Here is an 18,489-nt window from a genome sequence, read left to right as displayed (position 1 = left end):
CCCCACCAAGAGAATGGGGGCTGGTCCGGCACTGCCAACTGGCCTCAAACCCCCGGCGACCCTATCCCCAGGGGCACCAGCAGTTCCTCAGCACACCCCTTCCCGGAACGCCCTAAGCTCGAGTCGTCGGGCTGCAGAGGCTCAGGGCCCCGCTCCTCTCCCGACATGGACACCCGGCTCCTCAGGGAAAAGGTCCTCCCCCAGGGCCAAGGCACCCGGAAAAACAGTCTGGGAGGGAGGAGCGAGGATAACACCTTCCTTCCCTCCACCGCTCGACGACCCAGCAGAGGGTTCTCCGTTGTCGCCTGCATCACGGCCTGTGTGGTTATTAAAGTCCTCCCCAGGGGCCAGAGGAGTTGTGGCAGCAGAAGGTCCTGCTGTAGCCCCTGGGAGTTTGGGCAGGTCAGGCCGCGGTGCAGGACAGGCAAGAGGCACCATAGGCTCAACGCCACCAGCGTGCTGCTAGGACATCTCTCCCCTCCAAGGGCCGGCACCTCTTTCCCAGAAAAGCAGGGCGAGTCCCAGGTAGGCCCTTGGTCGAGCAGTGTGGGCAGACCTGTTGGGGAGGGACCCCAAGGCAAGTCCCAGGCAGCCCCAAACTTTAGTCCCAGGCAGCAGCAGTGGAGGTGGGCCTCCAGCAGTAGCAGTGGTAGAGGTTGTGGGGAGGGGCCTGAGGCGAGTCCCAGGCAGTGATGGTGGAGGCAGGCCTCAGCATTGGAGGCAGGCCTCAGGCAAGTCCTAGGCAGGCCCTTGGTCACAGTGGTGGGGGGTAGACCTGTTGGGGAAGGTTCCCAAGGCAAGTCCCAGCGGCCCCAAAATGTAGTCCCAGTTAGCAGCAGTGGAGGTGGGCCTCTAACAACAGCGGCAGTGCTGGAGGTCCTGGGAGGGGCCCGAGGTGAGTCCCAGGCAGCAGCAGTGAGGCAGGCCCCAAGCAGTAACAGCTGAGGCAGGTCCGGGCGGGGTCCCAGAGACCAGCAGCGGGAGTGGACCCCAGGTCAGCAGCAACACTCCCTTGACTTGGGTAAGGCCCAGGCTGCAGCTCCAAAAGTAGGCCAAGGGCTCAAAGCTCTCACCTCCTTCTGCCTCTGCCTCTTCCTCCTACTCCTCTTCCTCCTCCTCCTCTTCCTCCTCCTCTTCCTCCTCCTCCTCTTCCTCCTCTTCCTCCTTCTTCTTCTTCCTTTTTTCTATCTTCCTTTCTTCCTCTCAGAATGTGGGGCAGCTGGTCCAGGGACAGTCCCCTTCCTCTCAGACACCTTCAAGGAGGAGAGTCCTAGACGCGCACACGCTGATCCAGCTCCCTCAAGAGCCAGCTCGGAGTGAATAGAACCCCTAACACTAATCTCCTGTTTTTTTTTATTTTATTAAACAAATTACAAAACAGTTTACAAAAATCATTTACAGCTGTACACAAGGGACAGCAATTTTACAAAGGAGAGGAGCAGCAAAGCTAGGCCCCAAACCCTACCGTTCAACCATTTTACAGGGAGAGGAGGGCAAACCTCAAATCCCAGTTCCACATATGACAAGACAGTGACAATGACATTTGTACATTAGGCAATACTGTTACATACAAAAGTGCAAATCTCCTGCTTATTTCTGTCAGCCAGGGCTCCCTGATTGGCCCAGGTTAACCATCCCATTCAAGGATCCCACAGTTAATGAGATCCCACCTGGCCCTCATTCCATTCACTACATCACTCCCCCCCACTAAATCTGTTCTTTTTCTTATAGCTTCAAGGTTTGTGAGAAGATTTGTAGCTCGGGTGCTCGTTGTTGTGGTTCTGTTCGCCGAGCTGGGAATTTGTGTTGCAGACGTTTCGTCCCCTGTCTAGGTGACATCCTCAGTGCTTGGGAGCCTCCTGTGAAGCGCTTCTGTGATCTTTCCTCCAGCGTTTGTAGTGGTTTGAATCTGCCGCTTCCGGTTGTCAGTTCCAGCTGTCCAATGCAGTGGTTGGTATATTGGGTCCAGGTCAATGTGTTTCTTGATAGAATCTGTGGATGAGTGCCATGCCTCTAGGAATTCCCTGGCCGTTTTCTGTTTGGCTTGTCCTATGATAATAGTGTTGTCCCAGTCGAATTCATGTTGCTTGTCATCTGCGTGTGTGGCTACTAAGTATAACTGGTCGTGTCGTTTCATAGCTCGTTGGTGTTCATGTATGCGGATCATTAGCTGTCTCCCTGTTTGTCCTATGTAGTGTTTTGTGCAGTCCTTGCATGGGACTTTGTACACTACATTGGTTTTGCTCATGCTGGGTATCGGGACAAGTGTGAGTGTGTGGGTCTGTAGGAGTGCGTGTCTGTGCGTGCGCGCACGTGTGTATAATGCCGTGGGATCACCTGTAGTATGACATGAACCCAAGGTCTTGGTTGAGGCCAACTCCATGGGTACCGAACCTGACTATCAGCCTCTCTGCTCGGCCACTTTGCGTTGCTGCCTGTCCCATAGTCCACATTGGAGGATGGTCACCCGAATGTCCGAGGCCGAATGTCCCGGACTGCTGAGGTGTTCCACGACTGCGAGGGAACCCTCCTGTCGGGTGATTGTTGTGTGGTGTCAATTCATCCATTGCCGTAGCCTCTGCTTGGTTTCGCCAATGTGCCGAGTAGAGGCTAGTGCCTAAAGCTAGTGCCTCCAATTAAACCTGTTGGACGATAACCCGGTGTTGTGAGATTTTTAACTTTGTCCATCCCAGTCAAACACCAGCTCCTCCACATCATGACTACCTGAACTTGGTATGTCACAGGACCTGACTTTGTGTTGACCTTGCTTCGTACCCATACAGAACAATTTCTGTGGTTTTTGACATGAAACTTCATCCCCTGAAGTAAATTGTCTCTCTTGCTTAGAAGGTGGTGTGTGGCAGACCTGGTGTTCCTTCTACTGCCTCACACCCCCTCCGTCCACCCTCAGGTCTGTGAGTGTCAGATTAAACCTGGCGCAGAATCTTCTCCTTATCAGCATCTTTGCTGGAGCTATCCCTGTAGTTGCATGAAAGATGATCCGATAATAATCAAATATGAACCAGGACAGTTTGGTATCGAGTGAAGCTGCAGGCTGTTTCTGTAAGCCTGCATTCAACATTTGGACAGCTCTTTCTGCCACTCCATTAGACAGTGAATGTATGGAGTGATCCGAACATACCAAATACCATTCAACTTCAGGAATTACTCTAAATACTTGCTGGTAAAAGACATACCATTGTCCATTTCCAATACTTCCGGGGGTCTGTGTATCATGAACACTGCTCTCAGCTTTTCAATTATCACCCTTGTGTTTGCTGAATGAACTATATGCATGTTTAACCACTTTTATTGGGTATCCACAATGACCAGTTGGTGTAGACCAGGTCAGATCCCCTCAAAACATGTCAAGAAAGCAGCCCATACCTTCACTTTTCTAGTTGTGCTAGGCAGGTGTACAGTAGATATTCCAGGTGAGATGCAGCTGGCTTAACTGTTCAGTTTTAAACAAAACAGGATTTATTTACGGACTACCGAATGAATCACGAGTAAAAGAGCCATGAATTTAGAATAACTTAACCTGTCTGAAAACCCAGTCGACTCTGTCGCAACTTCATGATGCTGTCCCAAATACTTGAAGCATCCTCATAAACACCGGCTTGGCAAAATAACGTAAACTCAAACACAGGTTCTTACAGGAACGATGTCAGAGAGGGAGAGAATCGGCATAGAGATGTTCTCAGGGTCTCCAGCAGTTAAAAAACTTGAACAGTAGCCGCAAACAGTCTGTTTGCTAAAACCAAACCAATCCAAACCCTGAAATTGGAGAACTGATCACTCTCCTTTCATTGTACAAGTGTTTTAAAAGAAAAATTTAAAAGTCTTCTCAAGTTGGGGTGCCTGAGTCACACTTTTTACCATTTTAATGTGTACGCCTGCCTGGCAGAAACATTTAAGCACTATGTCTAATTTCTCCAAGTGCTCTTTATTGGTTTTCCTGGTTATTAGCAGGTCATCCAGATCAAAGGCACCCTGGGGTAGACCTTGTAAAATATTCTCCATCACCCATTGGAAAAAGACAATGGCTGATGATATCCCAAATGGCAATCTTGTATATTGTTACAAACCTTTCTGGGTATTTTGAGCCAAAGAAGTTATATCTTTCTCAACCAATTCTGTCCAATCAAGCTTGGGCCTGAACCTCTTACTACAATCAGTATTTGCACCAACTGGTTCTCATGGGTGACTAGAACCAAAGGCGTACTCTTCATCTGTAACGATTCCCAGGGATGATTTGGAGATGCTAGTGTTGGACTGGGGTGTACAAAGTTAAAAATCACACAACACCAGGTTATAGTCCAACAGGTGACAATCACCTGATGAAGGACCAGCGCTCCGAATTAAACCTGTTGGACTATAACCTGGTGTTGTGTGATTCCCAAGGATATATTCTCAGCTGGGCCGAGGCTTTATGCTAATGTAAAGGTTGGAGTTCAGAGCTAATCTTGTTAAAGATTGGTTCCACAACCACAGATACAGCTGCACCAGCTGCATGAGAACTAGGTAACCATTTAACCAGCCACTAATTTTAATTGGAAACCAAAATACAGATTCTGGAAATGAGAAAAATAGAAAATGCTTGAAAAGCTCAGCAGGTCTGGCAGTCTCTGTGGAGAGAAATCAGAGCTTAAGTTTCGGGTATTCATTCGATTCATTCTGAGGGTCACTGAACCCGAAACATTAATTTTAATCGGTTCCGATTTTGTTGTCGCTAGGCAATTTAATTATTGCCGATGGACTTTCCAGGAATGGATTCTCCTGGATACTGACCTATGAGTTCTCCCACTGAGGTCAGACCTCGTACAACTGTTTCGCTGTCTCGAGTCTGCATATTGACGACAAGTACAATGTTGAAAAGTGTGGTGCTGGGAAAGCGCAGCAGGCAGGGGCCTGCTAGCTCAGAGCCAGAAGACCATTTGGGTGTTGTTGTTGGTTGGCTGAGGCCCCTCTACTCAGGGTATGCCCTCTGTAAGGCTCTGCAATTGCCTAGAGTAAGTGGTGCTCCCCAAGCTCAGTTTGATAGATGAGTGTGTCAACCTCCATTGGGATGTCCTGTAGCTCACATTCTTCACCTACTGACAAAGCCAGTTGCAGTGCCATTTGAAGTCCAGTCAGGCTTCATCTAGTCGGCATTTTTGCATGGTTACATCATTAATCCCAAATACCAAACAGCCTCTCAGCATCCCATTCAGGGTTAACCCAAAATCACAGGCCTCTGCCAGTTGTCATAACCTTGTCAAAAATCCCAAAAAGGATTAATCCTATTCTCAAATAGCCAAATAAAACTGATAGCATCCCCATTTGGAGGCTTGAGATTCTTGAACCAAAGCCATCGATTCTTGAAAGATGTTAGTATCTGGTACCTCAGGGAAAGACGGGCTCCTGATAACTGAAATTGCTGCAGGTCTGCAATCAGTCAGAAGGATTGCTCATTTCTTTTCATCTGCCCCAATGTCATTTGCCTGGAAAGTAAATTTTGCATTCTTAGCATGTACTGGACTGTGGCTTTGACAGCAGGATGGAACAAATCAAACTTCCCAAAAATGCTTAGCGTAACTCAAAGACGACAGCTGTGAGTGAATTTTCTTCAGGAGTCGACTGTTTCTCTTGATGCTGATATAACTGCACAGAGTCTGGTATCCTGTCACCAACTCACTGTTTATTCACACATGTACAATGCATGGGCTCTGACCAGCTAGCTCAGAGCCAGTCTCTAGAATGATGAGACTCTCTGACTCTCCTGTCTGTGTCAACCAGAGCTCCCTGATTGGCCGAGGTTAACAATCCCAATCAAGGATCTAACAGTCAATGAGATCTACCGGACCTTTGTTCCAATCACTTCATTGTCTCTCTCCACAGATGTTGCCAGACCTGCTGAGTTTCTCCAGCACTTCCTGGAGAAGTTATAATGTATAATATTAACTCTGTTTTCTTCTCTCTCTCTCTCTCTCTGTCTCCACAGACCCTGCCAGAACTGTTGAACTTCTCCAGTACTTTTACTTAGAGTCATCGAGTCATAGAGATGTACAGCATGGAAACAGACCCTTCAGTCCAACCTGTCCATGTCCTCCAGATATCCCAACCCAATCTAGTCCCACCTGCCAGCACCCGGCCCACATCCCTTCAAACCCTTCCTATTCATATACCCATCCAAATTCCTCTTAAATGTTGTAGTTGTACCAGCCTCCACCATTTCCTCTGGCAGCTCATTCCATACACGTACCACCCTCTGTGTGAAAAAGTTGCCCCGAGGGTCTCTTTTATATCTTTCCCCTCTCACCCTAAACCTATGCCCTCTAGTTCTGGACTCCCCCCCACCCCAGGGAAAAGACTTTGTCTATTTATCCTATCCATGCCCCTCGTAATTTTGTAAACCTCTATAAGGTCACCCCTCAGCCTCCAATGCTCCAGGGCAAACAGCCCCAGCCTGTTCAGCCTCTCCCTATAGCTCAAATCCTCCAACCCTGGCAACATCCTTGTAAATCTTTTCTGAACCCTTTCAAGTTTCACAACATCTTTCCGATAGGAAGGAGACCAGAATTGCACGCAATATTCCAACAGTGGCCTAACCAATGACCTGTACAGCTGCAACATGACCTCCCAACTCCTGTACTCAATACTCTGACCAATAAAGGAAAGCATACCAAACTATCCCCTTCACTATCCTATCTATCCGCGACTCCACTTTCAAGGAGCTATGAACCTGCACTCCAAGGTCTTTTTGTTCAGCAACCCTCCCTAGGACCTTACCATTAAGTGTATAAGTCCTGATAAGATTTGCTTTCCCATAATGTAGCATTTATCTGAATTAAACTACATCTGTCACTTCTGTTTCAGATCTTCAGCATCCTGCTGTTTTGCGTTTTATATTGGAAACTTTATCTGTCCCAAAGGGGGACTGAAAAGGAAGGAAACTGGATGGCACATGGACTGACTGCAGCAATACAACAAGATAGCTCACAACCGTCTCCTCAGGGGGCTAATAGAGAACGGGCATTATCACCGACCCAGCCAGAGATGCTCATGTCCCATGAATGAATGAAGTCCTTGCTGATAGAACATTCATGGGAATGCCATGACATCCAAGGCTATGACCCTAATGTTGGCAAGTGGGACTAGTATGGATTTATTTTTGACAGTCCAGGCATGATGGGACACAAGGCCTCTTCTGTAAGAATAATGTGGGAATATTCTTAAATATAAATCCGTTTTTAAATCTGTCATTTATTCATCGACAAAGGTCAGGTATTACAGTGGAAAAACATCTCACCTTGTTCTGCTTTGTATCGCCACTCATCTTCCTGAGTAATAGAAACATGTTTACTAAAAGGGGAATACACCCAATCTCCGAAAATCTTTGTTTTATAATTGCAGCTGTAATTTCCAAAGGAGTGAATTCCCAACTTGATTGTAAATGTCGCTGTCTTCTCATCTCTAGTTAGGTGAAGAAACTGTGTGTAATTTTGATGCTGACTGTTATACAGGTAGTAAGTGCCCTCACTGGAGCGAATATCACCTTTGCAAGTAATGGCAATAACTTGACCATCTGAACTGGACTGTGGTGCTGGGAATTTATGAATAGTTGGTGGCGAGGGTCTGTCTGCAATAGAAAGAGATGTCCGGAAATGGCACAGCAATTCACAACAACGATTATACACAGGGACATTTAGACCTTTTGAAAAGTAACCCCAGAGACCCATGTAACTTTCAAAGTTTGTGAGAAGATTTGTAGCTCGGGTACTCGTTGCTGTGGTTCTGTTCGCCGAGCTGGAAGTTTTTGTTGCAAACGTTTCATCCCCTGTCTCGGTGACATCCTCAGTGCTTGGGAGCCTCCTGTGAAGCGCTTCTGTGGTGTTTCCTCCAGCATTTATAGTGGCCTGTCCCTGCCGCTTCCGGTTGTCAGTTTCAGCTGTCCGCTGTAGTGGCCGGTATATTGGGTCCAGGTCTATGTGTTTGTTGATGGAGTTTGTGAATGAGTGCCATGCTTCTAGGAATTCCCTGGCTGTTCTTTGTTTCGCTTGCCCTATAATGGTAGTGTTGTCCCAGTCAAATTCATGTTGCTTGTCGTCTGCGTGTGTGGCTACTAGGGATAGCTGGTCGTGTCGTTTCGTGGCTAGTTATGTTCGTGGATACGGATCGTTAGCTGTCTTCCTGTTTGTCCTATATAGTGTTTTGTGCAGTCCTTGCATGGGATTTTGTACACTACATTAGTTTTGCTCATGCTGGGTATCGAGTCCTTCGTTTTGGTGAGTTGTTGTCTGAGTGTGGCTGTTGGTTTGTGTGCTGTTATAAGTCCTAGTGCTCGCAGTAGTCTGGCTGTCTAGTCTGGGACAACACTACCATTATAGGGCAAGCGAAACAAAGAACAGCCAGGGAATTCCTAGAAGCATGGCACTCATCCACAAACTCCATCAACAAACACATAGACCTGGAACCAATATACCGGCCACTACAGTGGACAGCTGAAACTGACAACCGGAAGCGGCAGGGACAGTCCACTATAAATGCCGGAGGAAACACCACAGAAGCGCTTCACAGGAGGCTCCCAAGCACTGAGGATGTCACCTAGACAGGGGACGAAACGTTTGCAACAAAAACTTCCAGCTCGGAGAACAGAACCACAGCACCCATGTAACTTTTCAGGACACAGGCTGGAATCTGACCATGGCAGATACCGGGATTTGAATTCAAAGATAACCTGGAATTAAGATGTTAACGATGACCTTCAATATAAAAGTTAGCAAATTCTAATGAGGGGAAAATGTGAAGAGTCCATTTAAGAACAAAAGATCAGAAGACTATTTAAATGGAGAAACAGTGCAGGAAGCTGCAACACAACGGGACTTAGGGGAGGGAGGGACTTGTGCAGAAACACAGACAGCAAGCACACTGGGGAAGCAATCTATGCCTTAGATTAGATTCACTACAGGATGGAAACAGGCCCTTCAGCCCAACAAGTCTACATTGACCCTCTGAAGAGCAACCCACCCAGACTCATTCCCCCACCCCTATGTTTACCCTTGACTAATGCACCTAACACCATGGGTAATTTAGCACTGTCAATTCACCTAACCTGTACATCTTTGGACTGTGAGAGGAAACCGGAGCACCCGGAGGAAACCCACGCCGACATGGGGAGAATGTGCAAACTCCACACAGACAGTTGCCTGAGGTGGGAATCAAAACCAGGTTCTTGATGTTATGAACTGCAGTGCTAACCACTCAGCCACTGTGCCATCCATGTAGCAGGAAGGGCTAAAGAAAGGCATTTGGCAAAGTTGGCTTAACTGGTCAGACTACTGAGTACAGTTGTACAAGACATTGGTGAGGCCACTTTTAGACTACTGTGTGCAATTCTGGTAGCCCTACTTTGGGAAAGATGTTGTTAAACTATAAAGTGTACAGAAAAAAAAAGTGTACAAGAATATTGCTGAACTGCAAAGTTTGAGTTATAAGGAGAGCCCGGATAGGCTGGGATTCCTTTCCCTGGAATGTTAAAGGCTGAGGGGTGACCTTATGGAGGCTTACAAGATCATGAGGGGCATAACTAAGGTGAATTGCCCTTTCCCTAGTGTAGGAGAGTCCAAAACTTGAGAGCATAGATTTCAGGTGAGAGGGGAAATATTTCAAGGGGACCTGAGGGAAAAACTTCTCAGAAGGTGGTGCAAATATGGAACGAGCTGCCAGAGGAAGTGGTAGAGGCAGGAACAATTAAAATATTTAAAAGACATTCAGACAGGTACATGAACAGACAAGTATTTCAGGGATATGGGCCAAGTGCAGGAAAATATTCAGTTTACGATACCTGGTCAGCATGGACTGGTTGGACCTACGGCACTATGAATGTTGACTCTTATTTCAATGGGATTGGAGCATAAAAGTAGGGATGTCTTACTGCAGCTGTACAAGGTGCTGCTGAGACCACATCTGGACTACTGTGAGCAGTTGTGGTCCCCTTTACCTCAGGGAGGATGTAGCTGTATTGAAGGTAGTTCAGAGGAAGACCACAAGTTGATTCCGGAGATTAAATCAATTATTTGTCAATTAAATCATCACTTTTCATGACCCTGAAGACGAAAGGCAAAATTTGTATTGCCAGCATGCCCATTGCCTTTATCGCCTCCAGATAAATCCATGTAGGTATGCATGCAGATGAGAATATAAGTTGGGAAGTGGTATTGCAGTGTACAAGGTATCTGCATCCAGACTACCGCAAAGAGGTTTGGTCTCCTTACTTGAGGAGGGGTATAGCTGCATTGGAGGCAGTTCAGAGAAGGCTCACTAGATTGATTCCACAGATAAAAGCTTGATGTAAGGAGAGATTGAGCAGTTTGAACTTCTACTGTCTGGAGTTTAGAAGAATGAGATCTAATTAAGGTACATATGAAAGGGGATTGACAAAATAGACTTGGAGATAGTGTTTCCTTATCGTCTTATGGAGTCATAAAGCATGGAAACAGACCCTTCAGTCTAACCAGTCCATGCCAAACATAATCCCACACTAAAATAATCCCACCAGCCTGGCCCATATCTCTCCAAACCTTTCTTATCCATATACTTATCCAAATGTCTTTTAAACATTGTTATTGTACCCACATCCACCACTTCCTCAGAAAGCTCATTCCACAAGCAAACCACCCTCTGTGTAAAAACTTTGCCCCTCATGTCTTTTTTGAATCTTTCTGCTCTTGCTTTAAGGATATGCCCTCTACATTTGAAATCCCTCATCTTAGGCAGAAGACAACTACCATTAACTTTATCTATACACCTCATTATTTTATAAACTTCTATAAAGCCGCCTCTCAACCTCCGACCCTCCAGTTTGTCTGTCTGCCTATTATATAATGGTAATTCAGTTTAAATCACAGACATCAATTAGATTATTTTGTACTTTAACTTTTGCTGTGCTTCAGCTACTATATTATTAATAATTCGCGGAGTCTTCTGTTTAAGCGATGTAAACACTGTCTAGAGTTGATTATTTGCAGAGTCTGGGATTTGCCTGGTTAGGAGTCATTGAGGGCAATTTTATAGGTCTTTGAAGGTTTTAATTTTGCTGTCTTGCCAATACAGAGGTAGGAAGGCTGATTTGATTCAACTGTCTTTCTCTGTTTTGTAACAGTATACGCACTCATTAAAACTAGAGTAGAACCCCCCAATCAACACTGCAACAAAAAATACGTAAGGCTCACTTGAGATAAGCAAATGACTCTGAACCAATTCCTGGAAACTGCATGCCAATGACTGTCATACATTAGTTCAATTTGGCCAAAGAAATGTTTCTGATGACTAACTATATGAGGGTTACAATATGAACATAATATGAACAACATTTCATTTCAAAGATGCACACTTACACACATCTTCCTGTCCGACGAGACCACGAAGATGGACTAGAGAGGAGAAAAAAGAAATAATAATTAAAGAATAACAGGTAGGACTAGAGTCAGTTTTGTGCTCATTCTAAATCTAGCTAAGTGTATACAAGAAAGAGAGAGAGTGTGTGTGTGAGAGAGAGGGGGGTACATTATGTGTGGGAGAGAGTGTGTGAGAGTAAGTGAGAGAGTGTGTGTCAATGTGAGAGAGCATGAGAGAGAAAGTACGCACGTGTAGGTATGTGTGTATGAGAGAGATACTGATAGTGTGTATGAGATCATGAGACAGACAGACAGCATGTATGTGTTTGTGTGCGAATGAGAGAGATAGTGAGAGAACGTGTGTGAGAGAGAGAGTGTGTATATGTGAGCGAACGGGTGTGTGGGAGGGAGAGAGATGGTGAGAGAGTGTGTGTGCGAGGGAGAGAGAGATTGGGAGACAGTTTGTGTGTAAGAGAGTATATGAGAGGGAGAAAGATAGAGTAAGACAGCATGAGAGAGTGTGCACATGCATGTGTGAAATAGAGACTGCATCTGTTTTTTGAGACGAATCTGTGTGTGTGTGAGTGTGTGTGTGTTTGTATATGTGTCTGAGAAAGTGTATGAGAGAATGGGCAAGAGAATATGTAGGAGAGAGATGTGAGAGACAGTGTGTATATGTGAAAGGGCATGTGTGTGTGTATATATTAGAGAGTGTGTGAGAAAGAGAGTGTTAAGAGAGCATGAGAAAGTGTGCACATGTCTGTGAGATAGAGAGTCTATTTTGTAAGAGGAGGAGGAGTCAGTGTACTGCTATGGGAATGAGATACTGAGATCGCATGATCAGCCATGATTGGACTGAATGGTGATGAAGGCTTGAAGGGCCAAATGACCTACTCCTACACCTATTTTCTATGTTTCAATGTTTCAACGCGTGTGTGAGAGAGAGAAAGAGTGACAGTGTGTGTATATCTGTGACTGAGAAAGTTTTATGTGAGAGAGTGTGTGAGAGAGAGAAAGAGAGAACATGAGAGTGTGTGTTCAGGTGCCCCCTCCCCCCGTATTCGCGAGTGATAGGTTCCAAGATGCCTGAAGCCACAGATCATGGTGAACCCTATCATTTAAATAGGAAACTTACCTCCCCAGCAGCCCCTTGGAATTATTTCTGGAATGTTCCATGTAATATTTTTGGACCACGGTAAACCACGGATAACTGAAACCACTGAAACCGAATCAGTGGCTATGAGGGTTCTTACTGTAGATATCTGAGCGTGTGTGACAAACTGTGTGAGAGACAGAGTGCGTCTGTGTGAGAGTGCGAATGAGAGAGAGAGTGTGTGTCTGTGAGAGAGAAAAAAGTAACAGCAGAAGAGAAAGGATGCACATGCAAGTGTGAGATAGTGTGTCAGTTTTGTAAGAGAGACAGGAGTCTGTATGTGTATGTGTCTGAGGGAGTGTGTGAGAGACAGAGTGGATGTGTGAGAGTAGTGTACTATTTTGTATAAACTGATGATGAGAGAGTTATATCAAAGCTAAGTTAATCAGCAATGCTCAATGACTGACGGTAAGAGTTAGCTTGATTATTTTCACATTGTTTGCTGATGTAGTGAACCATTGTCCAGGTAGTACAATGCCAAAATCTGCAGGCTTCTTATTAGCACAATCCGCAGGACGGAGAGATTACCTTATGAGCAAAGGCTTAACAGGTTGGGATTCTACTCAATGTAATTTAAAAGAATGAGAGGTAATCTCACTGAAACATATAAAAGCCTGACAGGGTCAATGCTGAGAGGATGTTTCCAGCTCATGGGAGAGTCTGGGACCGGAGGGTATAGTCTCAGAATAAAGGGATGCCAATTGAAGATTGAGATGAGGAGGAATTTCTTCTTTTAGAGGATGGTAATTCTTTGAAACTCCTTGCCGCATGGTGTAGGGGAACAGAGTTCTTACATATGTTTAAGACTGCGACAGAGAGATTCTTGATTAGTCAGGGAACTAAGGGAAAGGCCAGGAGAGTGCAGTTGCTCACTGGTTAGCACTGCTGCCTCACAGCACCAGGGACCTGGGTTTAGTTCCGGCTTTGGGTGACTATCTGTATGGAGTTTGCACTTTCTCCCTGTGTCTGCATGGGTTTGCTCCGGTTTCAAAGAACATTATAGCACTTGAACAGGCCCTTCAGCTCTCCAACCCTGTGCCGATCCACATCCTCTATCTAAACCTACTGCATATTCTCTAAGGATCGATATCCCTTTGCTCCCTGCCCATTCATATATCTGTCAAGATACATCTTAAAGGATGCAATTGTTCCTGCGCCCCCCCCCCCCCTTACCTTCGCTGTCAATGCATTCCAGGCACCCACCACCCTCTGCGTGAAAAACTTTCTACATATATCTACCCTAAACATATCCCCTCTTACTTTGAACTCATGACCCTTTGTAATTAAGTCCCCCACTCTGGGAAAAAGCTTCTTGCTATCCGCCCTGTCTACACCTCAATCAGGTCCCCCCTCAACCTCCATCTTTCTAATGAAAATAATCCTAATCTACTCAACCTCTCTTCATAACTAGCACCCTCCATATCAGGCAACATCCTGGTGAACCTCCTCTGCACCCTCTCCAAAGCATCCACATCCTTTTGGTAATGTGGTGACCAGAACTGTACGCAGTATTCCAAATGTGGCCGAACCAAAGTCTTATACACCTGTAACATGACCTGCCAACTCTTGTACTCAATACCCTGTCTGATGAAGGAAAGCATGCCATGTGTCTTTTTGACCACTCTACTGACCTGCGTTGCCACCTTCAGAGAATAATGGACCTGAACACCCAGATCTCCCTGTACATCAATTTTCCCCAGGACTTTTCCATTTACTATATAAATTGCTCTTGAATTGCATCTTCCAAAATACATCACTTCGCATTTGTCTGGATTGACCTCCATCTGCCATTTCTCTGCCCAACTCTCCAATCTATCAATATTCTGCTGTATTCTCTGACAGTCCCCTTCACTATCTGCTACTCCACCAATCTTAGTGTCATCTGCAAACTTATTAATCAGACCACCTATATCTTCCTCCAGATCATTTGTTTATATCACAAACAACAGGGGTCCCAGTACAGATCCCTGTGGCACACCACTGGTCACAGGTCTCCATTTTGAGAAGTTCCCTTCCACTACTCCTCTCTGTCTCCTGTTGCCCAGCCAGTTCTCTATCCATCTAGCTAGTACACCCTGCACCCCATGTAACTTCACCTTCTCCATCAGCCTACCATGGGGAACCTTATCAAATGCCTTACTAAAGTCTATGTATATGACATCTACAGCCCTTTTGTCATCAATTAACTTTGTCACCTCTTCAAAGAATTCTATTAGGTTCATAAGACATGACTTTCCTGCACAAAACCATGCTGCCCATTACTGATTAGCCCATTTTCTTCCAAATGGGTATGTATCCTAGCCTTTAGTATCTTCTCCATTAGCCTTCCTACCACTGACGTCAGGCTCACAGGTCTATAATTACCTGGATTATCCCTGCTACCCTTCTTAAACAAGGGGACAACATTAGCAATTCTCCAGTCCTCTGGACCTCCTCAGTGTTCAAGGATGCTGTAAATATATCTGTTAAAGCCCCAACTATTTCTTCTCTCGCTTCCCTCAGTAACCTGGGATAGATCTCATCTGGACCTGGAGACTTGTCCACCTTAATGCCTTTTACAATACCCAACACTTCCTCCCTCCTTATGCCAATTTTACCTAGAGTAATCAAAGATCTATCCCTAACTTCAACATCCGCCATGTCCCTCTCCTCAGTGTATACTGATGTGAAGTACTCATTAAGAATCTCACCCATTTTCTCTGACTCCACACATAACTTTCCTCCTTTATCCTTGAATGGGCCAACCCTTTCTCTAGTTACCCTCTTGCTGCTTATATATGAATAAAAGGCTTTGGGATTTTCCTTAACCCTGTTTGCTAAAGATATTTCATGACCCTATTTAGCCCTCTCAATTCCTTGTTTCAGATTGGTCCTACATTCCCGATATTCTTCCAAAGCTTTGTCTGTCTTCAGTCACCCAGACCTTACGTATACTTCCTTTTTCCTTTTAGCTAGTCTCTCAATTTCACTGTCATCCATGGTTCCCTAATCTTGCTATTTCTATCCCTCATTTTCACAGGAACATATCTCTCCTGCACTCTAATCAATCTCTCTTTAAAAGCCTCCCACATATTGAATGTGGATTTCCCTTCAAACAACTGCTCCCAATCTACATTCCCCAGCTCCTGCCGAATTTTAGTATAGGTGGCCTTCCCCCAATTTAGCACTCTTACTTTAGGGCCACTCTCATCTTTGTCCATGAGTATTCTAAAACTTAGAGAATTGGGATCACTATTCCCAAAGTAATCCCCGACTGAAACTTCAACCACCTGGCCGGGCTCATTCTCCAACACTAGGTCCAGTCTGGCCCCTTCCCGAGTTGGACTATTTACGTACTGCTCTAGAAAACCCTTCTGGATGGTTCTTACAAATTCTGCTCCATCTAAACCTCGAACACTAAGTGAATCCCAGTCATTGTTGGGAAAATTAAAATCTCCTATCACCACCACCCTGTTGTTCCTACATCTTTCCATAATCTGTTTACATATTTGTTCCTCTATCTCATACTCGCTGTTGGGAGGCCTGTAATACAGCCCCAACATTGTTACCGCACCCTTCCTATTTCTGAGCTCTGCCCATATTGCCTCACTGCTCGTGTCCTCCATAGTGCCCTCCTTCAGCACAGCTGTGATATCCTCTCTGGCCAGTAATGCAACTCTTCCACCCCTTTTACCTCTCTCTCTATCCAACCTGAAGCATCTATATCCTGGGATATTTAGTTGCCAATCATGCCCTTCCCTCAACCAAGTCTCAATAATAGCAGTACTATCATACTCCCAGGTACTAATCCAAGCCCTAAGTTCATCTGCCTTACTTAGTACGCTTCATACATTAAAACAAATGCACCTCAGACCACCTGTCCCTTTACGTACATCATCTGCTCCCTGCCTACTCTTCACCTTAGTCACGCTGACTTCATGATCTAGTTCCTTACAGGCTTTAGTTTCTCACTCCTTCCGGTCCACTAACCTCCTCATTTGGTTCCCATCCTTCTGCCACATTAGTTTAAACCCTCCCCAAAAGCGTTAGCAAAAGCACCCCCAAGGACATTGGTTACAGTCCAGCCCCGGTGTGGACTGTCCAATTTGTACTAGTCCCACACCCCCAGGACCGGTCCTAATGTCCCAAAAAATCTGCACCCCTCCCTCCTGCACCATCTCTCAAGTCATGCATTAATCCTGATTATTCTATCATTCCTACTCCGACTAGCACTTGGCACTGATAGCAATCCTGAGATTGCTACCTCTGAGGTCCTATCTTTTAATTTATTTCCTAACTCTCTAAATTCACCTTATAGGATCTCCTCCCATTTTTTACCTATATCATTGGTGCCTACATGCACCACGACAACTGGCTGTTCACCCTCCCCCTTGAGAATTTTCTGCAGTCAATCCGAGACATCCCTGACCCTTGCACCTGGGAGGCAACGTACCATTTGGGGATATTGTTTACAACCATAGAAACGCCTATCTACTCCCCTTACAATTGAATTCCCTATGACGACAGCCCTTCCACTCTTTTTCCCGCCCTTCTGATCCTAATCTGCGGTGTGGCCAATTCACTAAACATGCTATCCACAGCTCCCGCAGCATCGCGGGTGCTTCAAAGTGAGTCCATCCACAGCTCCAGAGCTGTCATGTGGTCTAACAAGAGCTGCAACTGGACACACCTCCTGCACGTGAAGGAGCCAGGGGCATCAGCCGTGTACCTGAGCTCCCACATTGAGTAAGAGAGCATATTCGGAAATTTAATGGGATTAAAACCCAATAATTTCCCCCCCCCCCCGGCATGATGCCCTGCATCCCAGAGTACTTAAGTCCCTATAAATATTGGATGCATTCGTGATCATTTTCCAGCATTCAGTAGAATCTGGAAGAGTTCCAATAGACTGGAGGGGAGCTAATGTAACACTTAAAAAAAGGAAGGAGAGAGAAAATGGGGAATTATGGGCAGGTTAGCGTGATATTGGTGATGGGGAAAATACTGGAGTAAACCATTAAGGATTTAATAACTGAGCATTTGGAAAGCAGTGACAGAATTGGACCTAGTCAGCATAGATTCACTAAAGGAAGTCTGCTGCAATGTTTTGAGGATATGATCAGTAGAGTGGACAATGGTGAATCAGTAGATGTTGCAAAGGCTTTTGACAAGGTTCCATATGACAGATTAAAGCTCGTGGTATTGGAGGGTATGTATAGACATTGACAGACAACTGCTTGACAGACAGCAGGCAGAGAGTCAGGATAAACAGGTCCTTTTCAGTGTGGCAGGCACGAGGTGAGTGGAGTGGTACAGGGTTCAGTGCTGGGACCTCAGCTGTTCAAAATATCTATTAATTTGGAAGAAGGAATTGAATGCAATATCTCCAAATGTGCAGATGACACTAAGCTGGGTGGCAGTGTGCGCTGTGAGGAGGATGCTAACAGGCTGCAGGGTGACTTGGACAGACTGGCTGAGTGGGCAACTGCAATATAATGTGGATAAATGTGAGGTTATCCATTTTGGTCACAAAAACAGGAAGGCAGATTATGATCTGAATGGTGGCAGTTTAGGAAAAGCTGACGAGACCTGGGTGTCATGGTGGAACAGTTGCTGAAGGTTGGCATAGAGGTGGCATGCTGACCTTCATAGCGAGAGGATGCCTTGCGGCAGTTACACGGGACCTTGGTGAGGCTGGGCCTTGAATGTTATTTGCAATTTGATCTCTTGGTCTGAGGAAGGACATTCCTGCTATTGAGAGAGTTCAGGGAAGGTTCACCAGACTGATTCTGGGATGACAGGATTGACATATGAGGAAAGACTAGATAGATTGGGTTTGTATTTGCTGGAGTTCAGAAGAGTGGGAGGGATCTCATAGAAACATATAAGATCCTGATGGGACTGGACAGGCTAGATGCTGGATGAATGTCTCTGATGTTGGGGAATTCCAGAATAAGGAGTCACAGTCTAAGAATAAGG

The 18,489-nt window shown here is 45.6% G+C and overlaps 1 protein-coding gene across 5 annotated transcripts in view; it reads right to left on the bottom strand.

Annotated features, from left to right (window-relative positions):
* The window catches only part of LOC122554902 (uncharacterized), a 51,450-nt gene that overhangs the window by 27,080 nt on the left and 5,881 nt on the right, over positions 1 to 18,489 (bottom strand). For all 5 annotated transcript variants that reach the window (XM_043700291.2, XM_043700289.2, XM_043700290.2 and 2 more), the window contains exons 2-3: positions 11,379 to 11,414; positions 7,292 to 7,621 (exon numbers count right to left, since the gene is read on the bottom strand). In XM_043700291.2, coding sequence (XP_043556226.1) covers positions 7,292 to 7,621; positions 11,379 to 11,414 — 366 coding nt within the window. The remainder of the gene's footprint in view (positions 1 to 7,291; positions 7,622 to 11,378; positions 11,415 to 18,489) is intronic.

Source organism: Chiloscyllium plagiosum, unplaced genomic scaffold, assembly GCF_037043375.1.
Source record: "Chiloscyllium plagiosum isolate Xiang-an unplaced genomic scaffold, Cpla_swu_hap1 HiC_scaffold_12, whole genome shotgun sequence".
Taxonomy (NCBI): Eukaryota; Metazoa; Chordata; class Chondrichthyes; order Orectolobiformes; family Hemiscylliidae; genus Chiloscyllium; species Chiloscyllium plagiosum.
The sequence above is the reverse complement of the archived record's forward strand: the minus strand, read 5'-3'. Positions and strand labels throughout refer to the sequence as shown.